Raw genomic sequence first — 15348 nt, forward strand, 5'->3', positions numbered from 1 at the left:
TCTCCCAAGAAAGTCTGAATCTCCCAAGAAAGTCTGAATCTCAAGGCAAAATCTGAATCCCACAAGAAAGTATGGATATAGCAGCACATTCTAAATCTTTGATAAAGTCGGAATTTAGCAATGAAGTCTGAATTTCATGGCAAAGTCTGAAAGCTGCGACAAAGTCTGAATCTTGCGATAAAAAAGGATTCTAACAATAATATCTAAAAAGCCTGAATCTCTCAACGAAGTCTCCATCTCGAACAAAGTTTGAATTTCAATGCACAGTATAAAAGTTGGAACAAATCTAGTCTCGCAACGAAGTCTAAATCTCGCAGCAAAGTCTGAATCTCGTAGCAAAGTCTGAATCTCACAGCAACGTTTGGAAGTTGCAATAAAGTCAGTCTCGCAATGAAGTCTGAATCTCGCTGCAAAATCTGAATCTCCCTATAAAGTCAGAATCTCCCAATAAAATCTGAATCTCTCTATAAAGCTTGAATCTCACAATAAAGTACCAATCTCCCTATAGAGCCCAAATCTCAATAAAGTCTGAATCCCCTATAAAGCCCGAATCTCACAATAAAGTCTGAAGCTTGCAGGAAAGTCTGAATCTCGTAATAAAATCTGAACCTCGCAGCAAAGTCTGAATCTCGCTGCAAAGTCTGGGAGATGTTTCGTCTTGGGCAGCCGCAATATCCGTCCTGGTTTCGCGGAGTCGCACAAACACTTTTATAGATTTTACAGTGACGTCCTCATTCCCGCTGACCTCTCGTATTCTTGTCAGATGCAATATTCTATCAACTTTATTACTGTTCCTCTTCCATATTAAAGTTAACGCATCGTAACACCTGGCGATTGGGATTTTATGGGTCGGGAAAAGCACTGCTGCTTTTCATTTCGGGGTACTCGATTGACGTCCATTCTGGCGTTGCATAAACTTGGGGTCAGTTTTTTTTTCACGAAGGGGTTACCCCACCCAGTCTTCCTGGATTTCATCTAATTTTGAGATACACGCTACTCAGCTTCCTCTCGCTACGCAACCACGCCTTCTATCTGCCTCCACCCACCCTCTCTCTCTCTCTCTCTCTCTCTCTCTCTCTCTCTCTCTCTCTCTCTCTCTCTCTCTCTCTCTCTCTCTCTCTCTCTCTCTCATAATGTTACAAGTATCGATTGACTTGACCTCTGTATTTCAATAGGTGTGCATTTGGTAACGAAGATAAGAAATACGCCATTCGGTCGCGTATTTTATTCTTCATGAAATAACGTATTTTATCACGTCTTTAATTTCTAATAAGTCGTGCATTTATTTCAAGTTTATGTTACATATTAATCTTACATTTTTGAGAAGTATTTATTTTCCAATTTTCAATTAGTCACAGTTTTATTTCATTTTTATTTTAAATCAATGAAAGGATAGATCTTAACTCGTATTTAAAATCCTCAAAATATCGTAAGTAATCCAATGAAAGATTTAGAGAATGAGGTTTTTAACTATTACTCTTATTCGTACTACTCTCATCATGACTATAACTACAATGAAGAAGTAAAGAAAAAAGTGTTTAGAAAATAGAATTTTAGATAAAATTCCTACACTGTAACATTTTTAAATCTATTACAATGCATTTAACTAGATACTACATTTTATATAATTTGCAAAATAGAGTACGAAATTTATTTTGATAAAAGTAAGCTAGTTTGTTGCATTCAGTGAAATTAAAAAGGAGATAGCTGTTCAAGATTAATGTACTGTTTCTAATAGAATGATAGAATTATTCATGAATGAACAAAAACGAAAAGTTTCTAATTTGAATATCATTAACATGATTTGTCAATATGAGCCCAATGATGCCCCTATCTTTTGCGATGCCAAATTTGTGTAGGAAATGAACACGAAAAATGATATGAATAAATTCGCAAGGAGCAAGTAACTGGTACACAGGTACTGATGTGAATAAGTTTTAATGTTATTGTCATTACTAGCCAAGCTAAAACCAATTTGGAAAAACATGATGCTACGTTATTACTAGTTCAGCTACTACTTTAGTTGGAAAAGCATGATAGCCTCCAGGCAAGTACAGTAGTAACGTGTTCTCCTAGCATTCGCATGGCAGTAGATCGATTCTCGCCCGGGTCCATGACTTAAAGCTGTTTACTGGTGAGACTACTGCTGTGGTTGAGTACCACATAAGGGGGTTGGACTTGTCTGGCGGACCTTCTGGTGAGCTTCTATTCTGATGAAACTGGAACTGAAACCAGACACCTATAAGTAAGATTCCATAGAATGAAATGTGTGTGAAAAATAGAGAATGTCACTAATGCACGATGTAGTCATATAAATACCACTTGGGGATCTGATTTAAAAACGTTGATATCTGCAAGTACACATCGGTTCTAAATTATTTCTCTGGCTTCAATGCCAGGTCATATGGCCAAAATTCTGTAAATCAATCTGTGCTAAATGTTGGCCGACTTTCCTATTTTATTGTCTTATTTTTAAAGTCAAAATAAAAACAGGACGCCATGGTTCAGTTACAAAGAGTTGACACTTGGCAATGATTAGCGGTGGTGCCACATTTTCCAACCGACTGTGCAGTCCTGGATCAAAGGTTGCTTACTATGCAGAAAGATATGGCACTACTGCTAGAATAAGTTACATCTATCTGGTTAGCGCTTTTTATGTGGAAGTAATGAATTTGGACAAGGAAATCTGGTAGTATCTCTAATTGCCTTTACTTCCGTTATCCCTACACTAGGGGGTCTGTTGCCTGATGCGCCCTCTCCAATGCCTTCTATCAAAGGCATCCTCTTTCACCAAACCTCATCTCTCTATATCATCCTTCACCTTATCTTGCCATCCTATTTTCTGCCTCCCCCTCAATCTACTCCCTTCCCTCCATTCATCCTCAACACGTGGCCACGTACCTGCTGGCGTATCTATTCATAGTACTTGTCAATAACTTTGGATGTTTATATTCCAATCAGATTTTATGAAAGGATTCGGTATACACACATTACCAGTCAGAAGATCGGGAAGTCTCAGTCCCTGTGAAGTAGCTCATGTGGAGAGAGGATTAATGAACTAGATCACATGTTAGAGGATTTCAACTTAGTCCAGAAAAAAAATTACTAAGGCAACTGTGAGAAGCTTGGTGCTGCACATTGAACTTTGTCTTAGTTACGGCATGCTTTTAGCATAAATGCTTAAACAAACATTGGTAACATGTACAGATTTTAATCACTTTTATTATCATTATTACTAGCCAAGCTAATACCAAGTTGGAAAAGCATGAAACTATATGATTACTAGCCAAGCTACTACTTTAGTTGGACAAGCTTGATACTATATTATTATTAGCCAAACAACTAACCTAGTTGGAAAAGCTTGATACTATATTACTACTAGCCAAGCTACTACCCTAGTTAGTAAAGCATGATACTACAAGCCCAAAAGTTCCAGCATGGAAAGCGGTCCAGTGTAGAAAGCAAATGGAGAAATAATGAATATTTATAGAATATTTCAAGATCAGTATCAACATTAAAATATATCAGCCATGTGTAAACTATGAAACGAGACGTATGTTCAACAGAAACATATATGCATCAAGTATGACCTGAAATTCCATCAGTTCTACTGCCAGATTAGTAACATCATTCCACAGTCTGGTCACAGCTGGAATAATACTTCTGAAATACTATGTGGCATTGACTCCTATGATGGAGAAGGCTAGACTTAAAATTAACTGCAGACGTAGTTCAGTCTCTTAAGATCTGAATGCAAATGATGGTCTAAATTATGAAAAAACGTATACAAAATGCTTAAACAAATAACTGAACAACGGTGCTAGAGATTAATATCCAGAGCAAGAATAGAAAAATTAATAGACTGCAACTTTTTGTCCAACAAATTAAGATGAGAGTTAACAGCTAAATACCAGAACGGAGCACAATATTCAAAAGTTAGAAAGGAAGAATTAAAATATTTCGTCTGGATAGATTGATCACCAAAAATTGTAAAAGATTTTCTCAATAAACCAATAGAAAATTTGCAATCAAGAATCACTCCTAGTTATAGAAACATTGTCAATGCACTGAATAAGATATTGAGGAGGAACTGTACTTGACATACTTACAGTACTACTTTGAGTTTTATGTTCACCTTCATCCTCCATAATTTGCACTATACACTAATTTTAGCTTGGTCTCTATTAAGCTATCCAGCAACTACAGGTCTACATCCAGGAGATGACATTGTTTCAAAGAGAGTAGCATCATCTGCATATGTAACAAGCTTGTTTTCTAGGCCAAACCACCTATCATGAGTGTATGGTATGATAATTAATGTGCTGAGCACACTACCCTGAGGGACACCAGATATTACATTCCTATAGTCACTATGGGGCCCATCAACAACTACTCTGTTATCTACTACATTAAAAATATACTGTGATGCTAAGAAAACACCTACCTACTCTCATCTGTTAGAAAACAAAGGCCTTATGGTTTACATGATCAAATAACAATCATGCGAACATCCTGACCACAATCAAGGGATTTTTGTAGAGCATTGGAAATTATATGGAGAGCATCATTTGCTCCAAGGCCTTCACAAAGGCTAAATTGCCGACTAGGGAACCAATTATTACCTCCAGCATACCTATTTAGACAGTTTATCAAATGATGTTCAAAATATTTAGATAATATTGGATCTATGGAAATTGGTCAGTAATCAGCAGGGGTAGAGCTGCTACAAGCACACTTACCAAATAGAGTGCCATTATCGATTCTTCTCCAAGTGCAGAAAATAACCTCTTCTTGCTAACTTGTGAAGAATAAGAAACAATGTAGGAGCTAAGAAATCAGTTGTGTTTCTAAAAGAAAAAAAGAAAAATATCATTTGGGTCTACACCTCCTTAAAACATCAACATCCAGTAATGGTATAGAATGAGCAAAAATAGGCAATGAACTTTTCTATAACCTCTACAATGAAGTTTTCTATGACCTCTACAGTAGACAGGTTAAGGTAAAACTGATTTTGGGTATGGTATTCATGTAATCATAGTATACGGAAAGAGGAACAGAAGCTGTAGTGAGCAAAAATGGGGGTTGTTTGCACAGATTTTGTGGATGTCACTCCATTTGAGAGACTGAAAAGTAAATAAGTCAAGAGGAGTGGTGGAGATTACTGATATGATAAGAGTGTCAAGATATGGGCATGTAGTAAGGACAGTCCAATGGATGGGAGTTAAGAAGGCATGGGTGAAACTTGTTAGATGGGGAAAGCTAAAGGGTTAAAGGTGTGATAAACTGAAGGAGCATTTGAAGATGGTTTTGGTGGAGGTTGATACATTAGATAAAGACAGATAAAGATTCAGCACTGATCCTTTAGTGCAATGATGATGGTAGGGGTGTAGAAGAAGAAGAAAATCCACTGTGCATAGTTTCCTCAGTTGATGATGGTGGTGGAATTGTTGAAGAATAAAAAGAAAATCAATGCGTATAGTATCCTCGATTAACAGTCAGAAGAGCGACGATATTTTTGGCAGACGTGCCAAATCGGAGTCCATGCTTAGAATTGTAATAACCAGAAATAGAATTTCAATAGTTATAAAAGTTTTTGTTACTTTATTATTATTATTATTATTATTATTATTATTATTATTATTATTATTATTATTATTATTATTATTATTGTTTGTTGTTGCAGGAGTAATGTCACCCAGCGATACTACCTTTAATTTGGGTTTCAACTGTGTATGGCTCTAAAAGGATTCCAAATAAGAGAGGTATGCTATTTTGAATATTATCATAATTCTCTACCTTCTTAAATGACTGTTTACTGTCTGGAATTAGAATGTCATGGAGAATAATTTCTGTGATTTTCATTGAACATCTCTTGATTTATTGAGATAATTGAATTTTAGGAATGTGCCTGACTGTAGATGATACTTGCTTTAATGATCTTTTAGAGATATTATCTCTGCAGTAACATTTCTTCTTTATCATTCAAGGCTTCCTTTAGTAACCTCTTCAAGATCTAATCTCTCTTGAAGATCTAATCTCTCCTATCTTTTCTTCCTTATCATCTGTGGCTTCCTTTTGTGAACTCCCAGATATTTCATTTTTTCACTAACTTTCCATCCTCATCACTAGCCACTTTCTTTATCCTTTTATCCCATTAATACTATGTAGATGATGCTGCTTTTCATTTCATATGGCATCAAGGCAGAACTAGATAGCATCTTGGACAAATGCACAATCTAATGTTATTAGTAATAAGTTTGCATTTGTTAAAACATTATAATAATATATTCTAGGTATTGAAAGGAACTTAAACATCAAGAAAATTTGCCTCCTAAAACCATATGGCATATCAAAACACTCTCCTATATACTTTTCATCTAAAAAATCCTACTTTTACTAAAGTTCTGTATATTTGCTTATCAATTCCACAGTGTGTTTTTGATAGAGTTGTATTGAACATTATCAATATGCCATTCAATTCTCTGTTGATTGAGATATCAATTCACCTATAAGTTCAAATAAACATTATTTTATTTTTTACCCTGTTCATTCTCTTCTTTACAGTGTTGAAAATGACGTCGGTTACCTGCGTGCTATTAGGTGTGGCTGAAGTGAAACTCCCACTTCGACGCCTCCCTCCTAACAAAAGAGTTCGCGTAGCTAACATTGCTCACAGAGCTGTCTTGGCGCCAGAACCAGCTCCGGGAGAGGTCTCTGAAGAACTGGAAGAACAGCAACAGGCCATTGGGGTCATAGATGCTTACTATGCCTTGGATGAAGTTGCAGTCCAGATTGAAGGTGATCTGTGTGAGGTCAAGAGAGGCCAAGATGTTGTGGTCATGCACAAAGTTCGTGATGTCATTATCATCACGCCAATTAAGGATATTCCCACTCGCGTCGTCTACATCAGTCGAAATGACAGTTTTGGCCGTGCAGCTGTGGTCTTGCAGATGAGGTCAGCTGTAGAAGTCGAGAAGCTTTTGGGCTTCTTCCCTGAAGCTGTCCCTGCAGTTGTAGGCCCAGCCATACCAAGGTTTGCATTGTTTTTTTTCTATCATTGCTCTAGGAGTTAAATGCACCTTTTCTGAAATGTAGTGAATATAAGGACGAAAATTCAATGCTTTTGTATTGTGTATCTTTTAAACAATCATTTTATACTGATCGATTTGTAGTCCATATTTTGGTTTGCTCTTGCTAACTGTGCACTTATTACATTACTTGTGTCATTAATAATACAGTACTAACTTAGTTTGCGTGGCTAAATGCATATATTTAATATTGGGTTCGTTATTTTTGTAACTGCATATGGAGTAAATTAATTTTATGTCTGTTTCATCAGTGATCACTTTTTTTTAAATTCATTCTTTTTCCGGCATTGATATTTTTTTTTTTTGTCAATTTCGCACTCAAATTTGGATAGAGCATAACATAATCTCTGTTTAGGAATCCAAGGAATGCTTTATTATAATTTTATGATTTTAATATATTTTTGGCCATACTGGAATTTCCATTTAGCAAAGACTAACTAAGAAATGTAAAATAAAAATTGTAACCATAACTTCATGCCTCCTTCCTTTTCTTTTGGCTTTTCCCAGTCATAAGTCACCTCAGCCGATCATGCTTTCATTTGCTTCTATCTACTGAATCCTCTCCTGTCACACCAACTGCCCTCATATCTTCTCTTATTGAATCCACAATTCTTCCTCTCTTCATCCTACCCAGTGGCTCCATGGTTAGCATCCTCCTCCCGACATATCATTCCTACCGTCTCTTCATGTGCCTGAACCACCTTAGTCTTTCTTTCCTTGTTTTTTTCCGAACTGATTTACACATGTAGTTCCTGTAATAAATTCATCTCTGACCTTATCCTTCCTTTTTACCACCAATGAGATCCTCTACATTTTTATTTCCTCAACTTTCATCTCTATTTTCTTGTTAAAGGTACAGACTCAAAACCATACAGCTTAGCTTATCTTATCACCTCTTTATGGGCCTTCCCTTTCAGACTTGCTATCCTTTTGTCGCATACCACACCTGAAACTCTTCACCAGCCATTCCACCTAGCATAATAATTCTCCTCCTCACTTCCTCATTGCATTTATCATCTCTTTGTATAGCTGATCCCGAATATTTGAATTCATCTATTTCCTTTTTACTCTATACCTTGCAATCGTACTGTATTCATGCCATCCCCCTCATTTACACATAAATACTCTGCCTTACTTTGGATGATTTTCATATCCCTCTTCTCTATTGCAGGCCTCATTACTCTCCCCACAGATCACTTTATTATCTGAAAATAACATTGACCAAGAAGACTCCTTCTTAATGCTATCGGTCAATCTGTCCTTGGTGATTGCAAACAGAAAAGGGCTTAAAGCTGATCCCTGGAGAAATCTTACTTCAACATTAAAAAATTTTGTTGAGCCTACAGCACACCTCACTCCTGTTAGACTTTTCTCATACATATTCTGCCTTTCCCTCACATGCATCTTATCCATTCCTGAGTTCTGCATGAATATCACAATTCATCTCTTGGGACTCTATTATAAGCTTTCTCTAGGTCCACAAACACAGTACAATTATTTCTGTCCTTCTCGATATTTTTCAATTAACATTCGCAAAGCAAATAAGGCATATGAAATGCTCCTTACTGAAATGAAACCATACTGCTGCCCTATGATTGTTACCTGTCCATTTAGTTGAGCTTCTACTACTTTTTCCTAGAGCTTTACTATAGCTTAAAAGCTTATTCCACGGTCGTTTGTGAAGCTTTGAGTATCTCCTTTGTTCTTGTAGATAGGAACTCCTCCGCTCTTCAGGCATTCTATCCCCTACCAGGATTTAGCTGAACGGCCTTTGTAGGAACTTCACTGCTACACCCCCAAGCATCTCCACACCTCCACAGGGATATCATCTGGGGTTACTGTCTTTTTAAATTTCATTCTCTTCATAGCATTCCTTACCTTCATCTCACTTTTGACACATACTTCCCTTTATGTCCACGGAGCTTCAACCAGTCCCTCATCTCTTGCATTCTCCACACTTAGCAACCTTCTATCTTCAATTAGAACATTGTCTGTCGTTCACTTACTCAAAGTTGTCCTCTAATTTCCCAAGAAAGTTTTATGGTTAATATGGATAATCATCCTATAGACTACTCAATGCTCTAATCGACCATTATTGTTAATGTGTTCCTAAGGAACTCAAGTTTCCAGATGTGGAGAAGACATGAGCATTAAAATCTTATTTCCACCTCGTAGGCAATCTAGTAGGTGCAGGTAGGAATGAACCAAAGCTAGAATTTAAGATAAATGGATTCCATTAAGAGTGTTCAGAAAGAGAACCGGAGGCCCTGACAAGGATGCTGTCATTGTATCTAATTATTTCAAACCCAAGCTTCAACTTGTTCCCGCCTGTGGCTTTTAAATCACCGCTTGTGTAGGAACAGCCTGCTCCTGCCTGCACCAGCTAAATCACTGCCTGTATTGACACAGTCTTCTTACATAATCTTTACAGCCAAACTCGTCTTGATATTTTATCATTAACTTCCTATAGGTTGTCTCGAAACCAAATACTCCTCATGTTTTCATGATCCATCTTTATAAATATCATATGCATAATATTTTCTTTTGAAACACGTGGAATCTAAAAAACTTTCTAATTACTAGAATAACATCAAACAGGTCAATGAAACCTTTATTAATTCTCTTTTACTATTGTTTATATTCCGAAAGTCAGTCAAGATTATCATTTATCATCTAACACATACCTGCCACTGTGTGTCTTACATCAATATTACCTGGTGGTATTCCTGGTGAACCTTTCTTCTTCTTTTTGTATGCTGAATATTTCTTCATTTCTTATTAATCCATCTTTTCTACTAAGGCAATGGCACACCTACTCTATTTCTATATTTCATGAGACTGGTCTTCATTGGTGACCTACCTCAGACCATCTCTTGTATCTGAAATTCATAAAGAAAATTTATTCTACTTGCCAATTTGCAGTACTTTCAAACCTCCTTTAACGTTTATAATTTATCTCCTCTTATTCTTTATTTTTCAAATCATAACAGTCAGTCCAGGTTTTGAGGTAATTGAAACTTTACATAGAAGAAAAACTTACATTGAATGTTGAAGCACCATTTAGGATCGTTAATTAGATAGAGAACTGTAATAGGTGATTCTTAGTTTACTTATCTGGTTGTTATGAACCAGCATTTGATATTTACATTTCATGTATAAGATGATTTACCATATGAAGAATCATAAACCTGATGGTCCAAATATTCAAATTTAGAGTTATCAACAATGGATTGCTAAAATATCATTTCAGGAAACGGAACTGTCATAAATAGAATCTTAGTTTTTTCATGCTTTGATGTCAACAAGTCTTGATGCATTAGTTTAAACAAGACTTAGGGAAACTGTCTTGTAAATGCTGCAATTTATGAAGTGATGAAAACTGATTTCTTTTAGGGAAAAATTGCCCTCGTTAATGTAAAATTATTTCTCAATTGCAACAAATATTCTCATCTCTCTCAATAAACAGAAATTATTAAGGTCGCAGAGGCAATGATTAAGTCAATACTAAGTTTCTGCCTTTAGAATTGTTTAAGCAAAATATAGTAATGATAATAATTTGGTTCCATGTAAAACTAACTCATCTCCTATTTCCAGCAATGAATTGCAAGTCCATACCCAGCGAGAGCCCAAGTCGTCCTGGAGTAAAGGCATGGGAAAGAAATTCACATCAATGTTTGCTTCCCTCGCAACATCCACAGGAAGCAGGAAATCTTCACCAAAGGCTCATGGCAAAATTTCACCTTCAATAGAGATTCCAGAGCCCCCAACACCAGAGGCAGCGAGTTCTTCTGATTCTGAAGATGAACTGGAATCAAACCCCGATGATACAGACTGTCAATCAGAAGGAAAATATTATGAGGATATGGGACTAGATGCCAATGTGCAAGAAAGGCTATATGATGATTCTATAGAAACCTCCTCCAAAAATAGCTCTTCTTCGTGTGAGGCTAATGCTCAGGCAATTGATTTTGAGCTTCGATTCTTTATGGAAAGTGATACAGATTTTGTAAAAACCTTACAGAGCTTGGAAGAGGACAGGGAAAAACTGGCAGGACCTGATACACCTCAGTTTATCAGAGAAAACCTGACCCTCTTGTTCATGCAAGTCAAGTCTCTAATACGATTGCACACAGATCTACATAGTGAATTTACAAAGAGTGGCTCTAGTGTTACCAAAATTTGTGAAGCCATTGTTCGGCATCAGGTTGATTATGAGAGTTATGTCTATTTCATGGAAAATATACCAATAGTTGACAGAATCATACAAAATCATATGGATTATTTCAAAGTTCATATGCCAGAATTACCAGAAAAACTAAGAAAACCTAGAATGCGATTGCATTACTACGTACTGACCCTTGAAACTATCCATAAAAAATGTTCACACTCCCTAGAAAAACAGGTCCTTCAAAAAGCAATCGAAATTCTGAAGGTTCCACTTAAGAAAGCAGACTCTAAACTCTTTCTTGGTGCTGTCACTGGATCACCATTTGATGTCAGTGACCTTGGTAATTTGATTCGTCACAGTGACCTTCAGTTACGGAAAGGTGGAGATTTGCCCCGCCGCACTTATCATGTTCTAGTTCTGCAGACTTTGCTTATACTGACTGTGTCACGAGGTAGGAATTATCAGTACGTCACAAGTTTTCGGATGGATCAAGTAGGCCTTGGCAAGTTAGAAAGAGGTGTCATGTTCACTCTGCATGTTAGGAATGGGCCTAGAGGTTCAAGCGTACCTCACGTGTTTAAAGCGAAAAATATAAATGTGCAGCAGCAATGGATAAATGTTTTAAAGGAGATCCTTAGTGAAAAAGTACAAACAGTAAATTCCAGGAACAGTGTTATTGAAGGCGAATCTGATATAATACAAAGTGTAAGGCGAAGCAAAGTACGACGAGGACAATCTTTTGAAAAATCTTCAATCAGAATAATATCCCCAGCTCCAGCTAGTGATTCAGAAGACATGGACGAGGAAAGGCCTGTCTTAGGAAGAAGTGTCAGCGATGGATCACACTTTGGTGGGAGACGTATTATGATCAAGAAAAGCAATAGTAGCATATTGAATCGCAACAAACCATTAATAAGGCAACAAAGTGCAAGTTTTCCAAGCCCAAATCATAACTTCATTAACTGGAAAAACTCAGAAAGACTACCACCCCTGACAATTGAAGCAGTGTTCCCAAGCCTTGAAAAAATTATCAACTATGAGAAAGAATCTCTGGAAACCACTGAGAATCATTGTTCTCAAATAGCCACATTGATTGATCATGAGAAAAAATATATTCATGGTGTTAATGAGCAACTTGGTACTTTTCTTAATGATGAATTTGCAAAGCCACCCCCGTGTATTATAAACCACATGAGAGCAATATATGCCTTTCATAATTGTCATTTTTCCCAGCTCCTTCTTACAGCATGTGGTACAGGGGATCCAAACGCAATTGCTCGTTGCTTCACAGATAATGCTGAAGAATTTTTAGAGCTTTATACAGTTTTTCTAGCTGACCGTGCCCGATATGACGAACAGATGAAGGAAATGGATTTACGTAATGTTTATCTATACCCAATCTTACATTTTGAACTATATTTCAAAAGCCTTACAAAATTCGTGAAACATAATGAAGAGAAGGATAATGTTATTAAAGAAGCTATTGAAGTCCTACATCAATGCGCTTTAGAAGCAAATAGAATCATACTAACAGAAACAATTAGTGGAGCTCCGTTTGACTTGGGCGAATGTGGGCCCATCTTGCATGAGGGAAAAATTAAAGTACGTCAAGCAGGGATGATTCTGAAGCAGGAAATGTATGTGGTTCTCCTCAACACATTGATTCTGCTCCTTGAACCACGCATACCATGTTACAAGTACATTGACTCAATCCGTATGGACACAGTTGGCATGGGACCCTCTCCAGATGCTTTGACCTTCCAACTAGAAGTGCGAACAGAAGCAACGAAGACTCTAACATACAGTTTCAGAGCTCCATCTAAAGCTGCAAAAAGTCAGTGGGAGTCAGAAATCACAAAGTTACTGAGCAAACAAGTAGAACTCATGAAAGAGAGGTTAAAGAAAAGATTAGGAGACGACGAAGGCAACATGAAATACATTGAAATGAAAGGAGACACCAACCTTCACAGAATACACCCAAGGACGAGGACTCCTCTTGAGACATCACTCTGACAAAAGGAGTGTTTTTACTCATGTGATGAGTCATGTGCCACTGGGACTGAGTAATTTTAAGTTATGCCTTTTGATAGAGTGTCTTGAAAACCTCAGTTCTGTAGGTTTTGTAATATGTATTACTAATCACATCTGGAACATAGGTAGATTATGATGGTACTAGAGACATTGAGAAAAGATATCTGTTAAAATTATTTTTGTTAGACAAGTTAATAATGTTTAAGTATTTCATACATGTTTGCCTATACTGTATGTTTTACCTGTATAAAAGCTGTTTAAATGTTCAAAGTATCATGAAATATTTCGCTTAAAGAAAGGCCGAATGCTTTCATGAGAGATGCAGAAGACACAAACATTGCAAATGAATCTGAATAATGGTAGTAAATCATGAGCTATTGCATGACCCCTATTCAGGTGCACACAAGTAAGTTTGGATAATTGCAAAAAGATCTAAAAACCATGGTAGTTAAAACCATTGTTAATGGGAAATGTGCATTTTCTTGATAATTGGTCTAGTAAGAGATAAGTGCTGTCCGTGGACCTCATGCTGTGCACAGTAGTGATTGATAAGGGATCTTTACAGCATTCCTTCACCCCCTAGCTGTACTGACTTCTTTAGCCTTCTGATCGACCTGTTTCCATTTGCTTTCTTTTATCTTGCTGACCAACCTCATAACTTTTACTTTGCAGTGCAACTGCAGGGTTTTCTCTCAGTTGTACCTTAAGGCTGAATGACCTTTCTCTCCACAGCACTGGGCTGTAGGATCCTAATCTTACAAAACAAACAAACTAGCAATCAAACATGGCTCCATTTTATTTGATGTCAATACTTAAAAGAGATATCACATTATTCATGCTCAGAGTTGCTAATATTTATTGAGGAGTTTTGCCTATCTGTCTGTTATGCTCAGTCAGAATGGAAGAGTAAGCTATACACTGCACTTAAATGTTATTTATAATTCATATATCTATTATGGGAGACTGGACTGTACTCTCGTAAGAACTCTCCTCAAGGGAACTTCTTGATAATCCGATTGACTTGAGTCGGTATAAATCTGAAAGCCTATTTTGCCAGTCATATCATTAAAGCTAGTTGTTAAAGAAGAAATGTTTTTTGCTTTCATAAACTTACTTTCTATATAAGTGTATTAAAGGCTTCGTTCAGTTCAATTGAGCACAGCACACTTTTCAAAAAATGGAGCGATAGAAATCTATCATAATTAGAAGAGCTTTTGTGGATAATGCACAAATATTTCCAAGCTGTAAATGCTCCTTTGGTGTAAACTGTTTTCTGGTTTTGTAGACTGAAATAACTGCAGGGTAGTACAAAAAATATAGCCCAAGAGGACACACTAGCATTACCAATTTCTTGTTTGTCATATCTTTCACAAGTTTCATCATTCACGGAAAGTAAAACTCTAGTATTAACTCCAACACATCAATTTATGTCATATTCTTCCCTGTTTCTTTGGGTCCTTGGTTTGGGGCACTCAATGAAACATTAGTCAATGTACACTACATGTTGTTTGTATGCTACTTTACAAAATGCCTCGATATGCTAAGAAATCTTTCATGATTAATTTATTTTGGGAGTGAGATTACATCTGTAATTTACAATTAAGTGATGAATATGTTGTTATGCAGAAGTTAAAGGCACCGTGAATCAAGTTGTAATCAGAAGGTGACTATCACAGTGAATATGATTATTTTCAACAGAGTCTTGCATTTATATAGCCTCTTTAATAAATAAATATATGTATATAGATATATATTCAAATGAATAAATTTAATAAGTTAATAAACTCTTTATTGTCTGATATTCACAACAAAATAATATAAGGCAAATCTTCAATGCCAGGGTTCAAATAAGGCAATAAGATTTCATGGCTTTGATAACAATCGGCTCCTGATCGGTCTAGGGCGGGGGTTCCCAACCTGGGGTACATTTGCCTTTACTCTTCAGGTGATATACGCTGGATCAGAGAGAATACCCAGTACTGCGCAGTACATGAGGTAGTCTGCAATGAAATTGAATGATAAAATTATACACCGTACCAATATCAATTTAGTAGTTTCTCT

The 15348-nt window shown here is 36.6% G+C and overlaps 1 protein-coding gene across 6 annotated transcripts in view; it reads left to right on the forward strand.

The window, feature by feature from the left end:
• The window catches only part of LOC137624552 (uncharacterized), a 29560-nt gene extending 14527 nt beyond the window's left edge, over window positions 1-15033 (forward strand). For all 6 annotated transcript variants that reach the window (XM_068355450.1, XM_068355446.1, XM_068355445.1 and 3 more), the window contains 3 exons: window positions 5684-5762; window positions 6565-7033; window positions 10683-15033. In XM_068355450.1, coding sequence (XP_068211551.1) covers window positions 6573-7033; window positions 10683-13269 — 3048 coding nt within the window. In that variant the 5' untranslated portion in view covers window positions 5684-5762; window positions 6565-6572 and the 3' untranslated portion in view covers window positions 13270-15033. The remainder of the gene's footprint in view (window positions 1-5683; window positions 5763-6564; window positions 7034-10682) is intronic.
• Window positions 15034-15348: the final 315 nt, after the last annotated feature.

The sequence above is a fragment of the Palaemon carinicauda genome, chromosome 31 (assembly GCF_036898095.1).
Source record: "Palaemon carinicauda isolate YSFRI2023 chromosome 31, ASM3689809v2, whole genome shotgun sequence".
Classification (NCBI taxonomy): domain Eukaryota; kingdom Metazoa; phylum Arthropoda; class Malacostraca; order Decapoda; family Palaemonidae; genus Palaemon; species Palaemon carinicauda.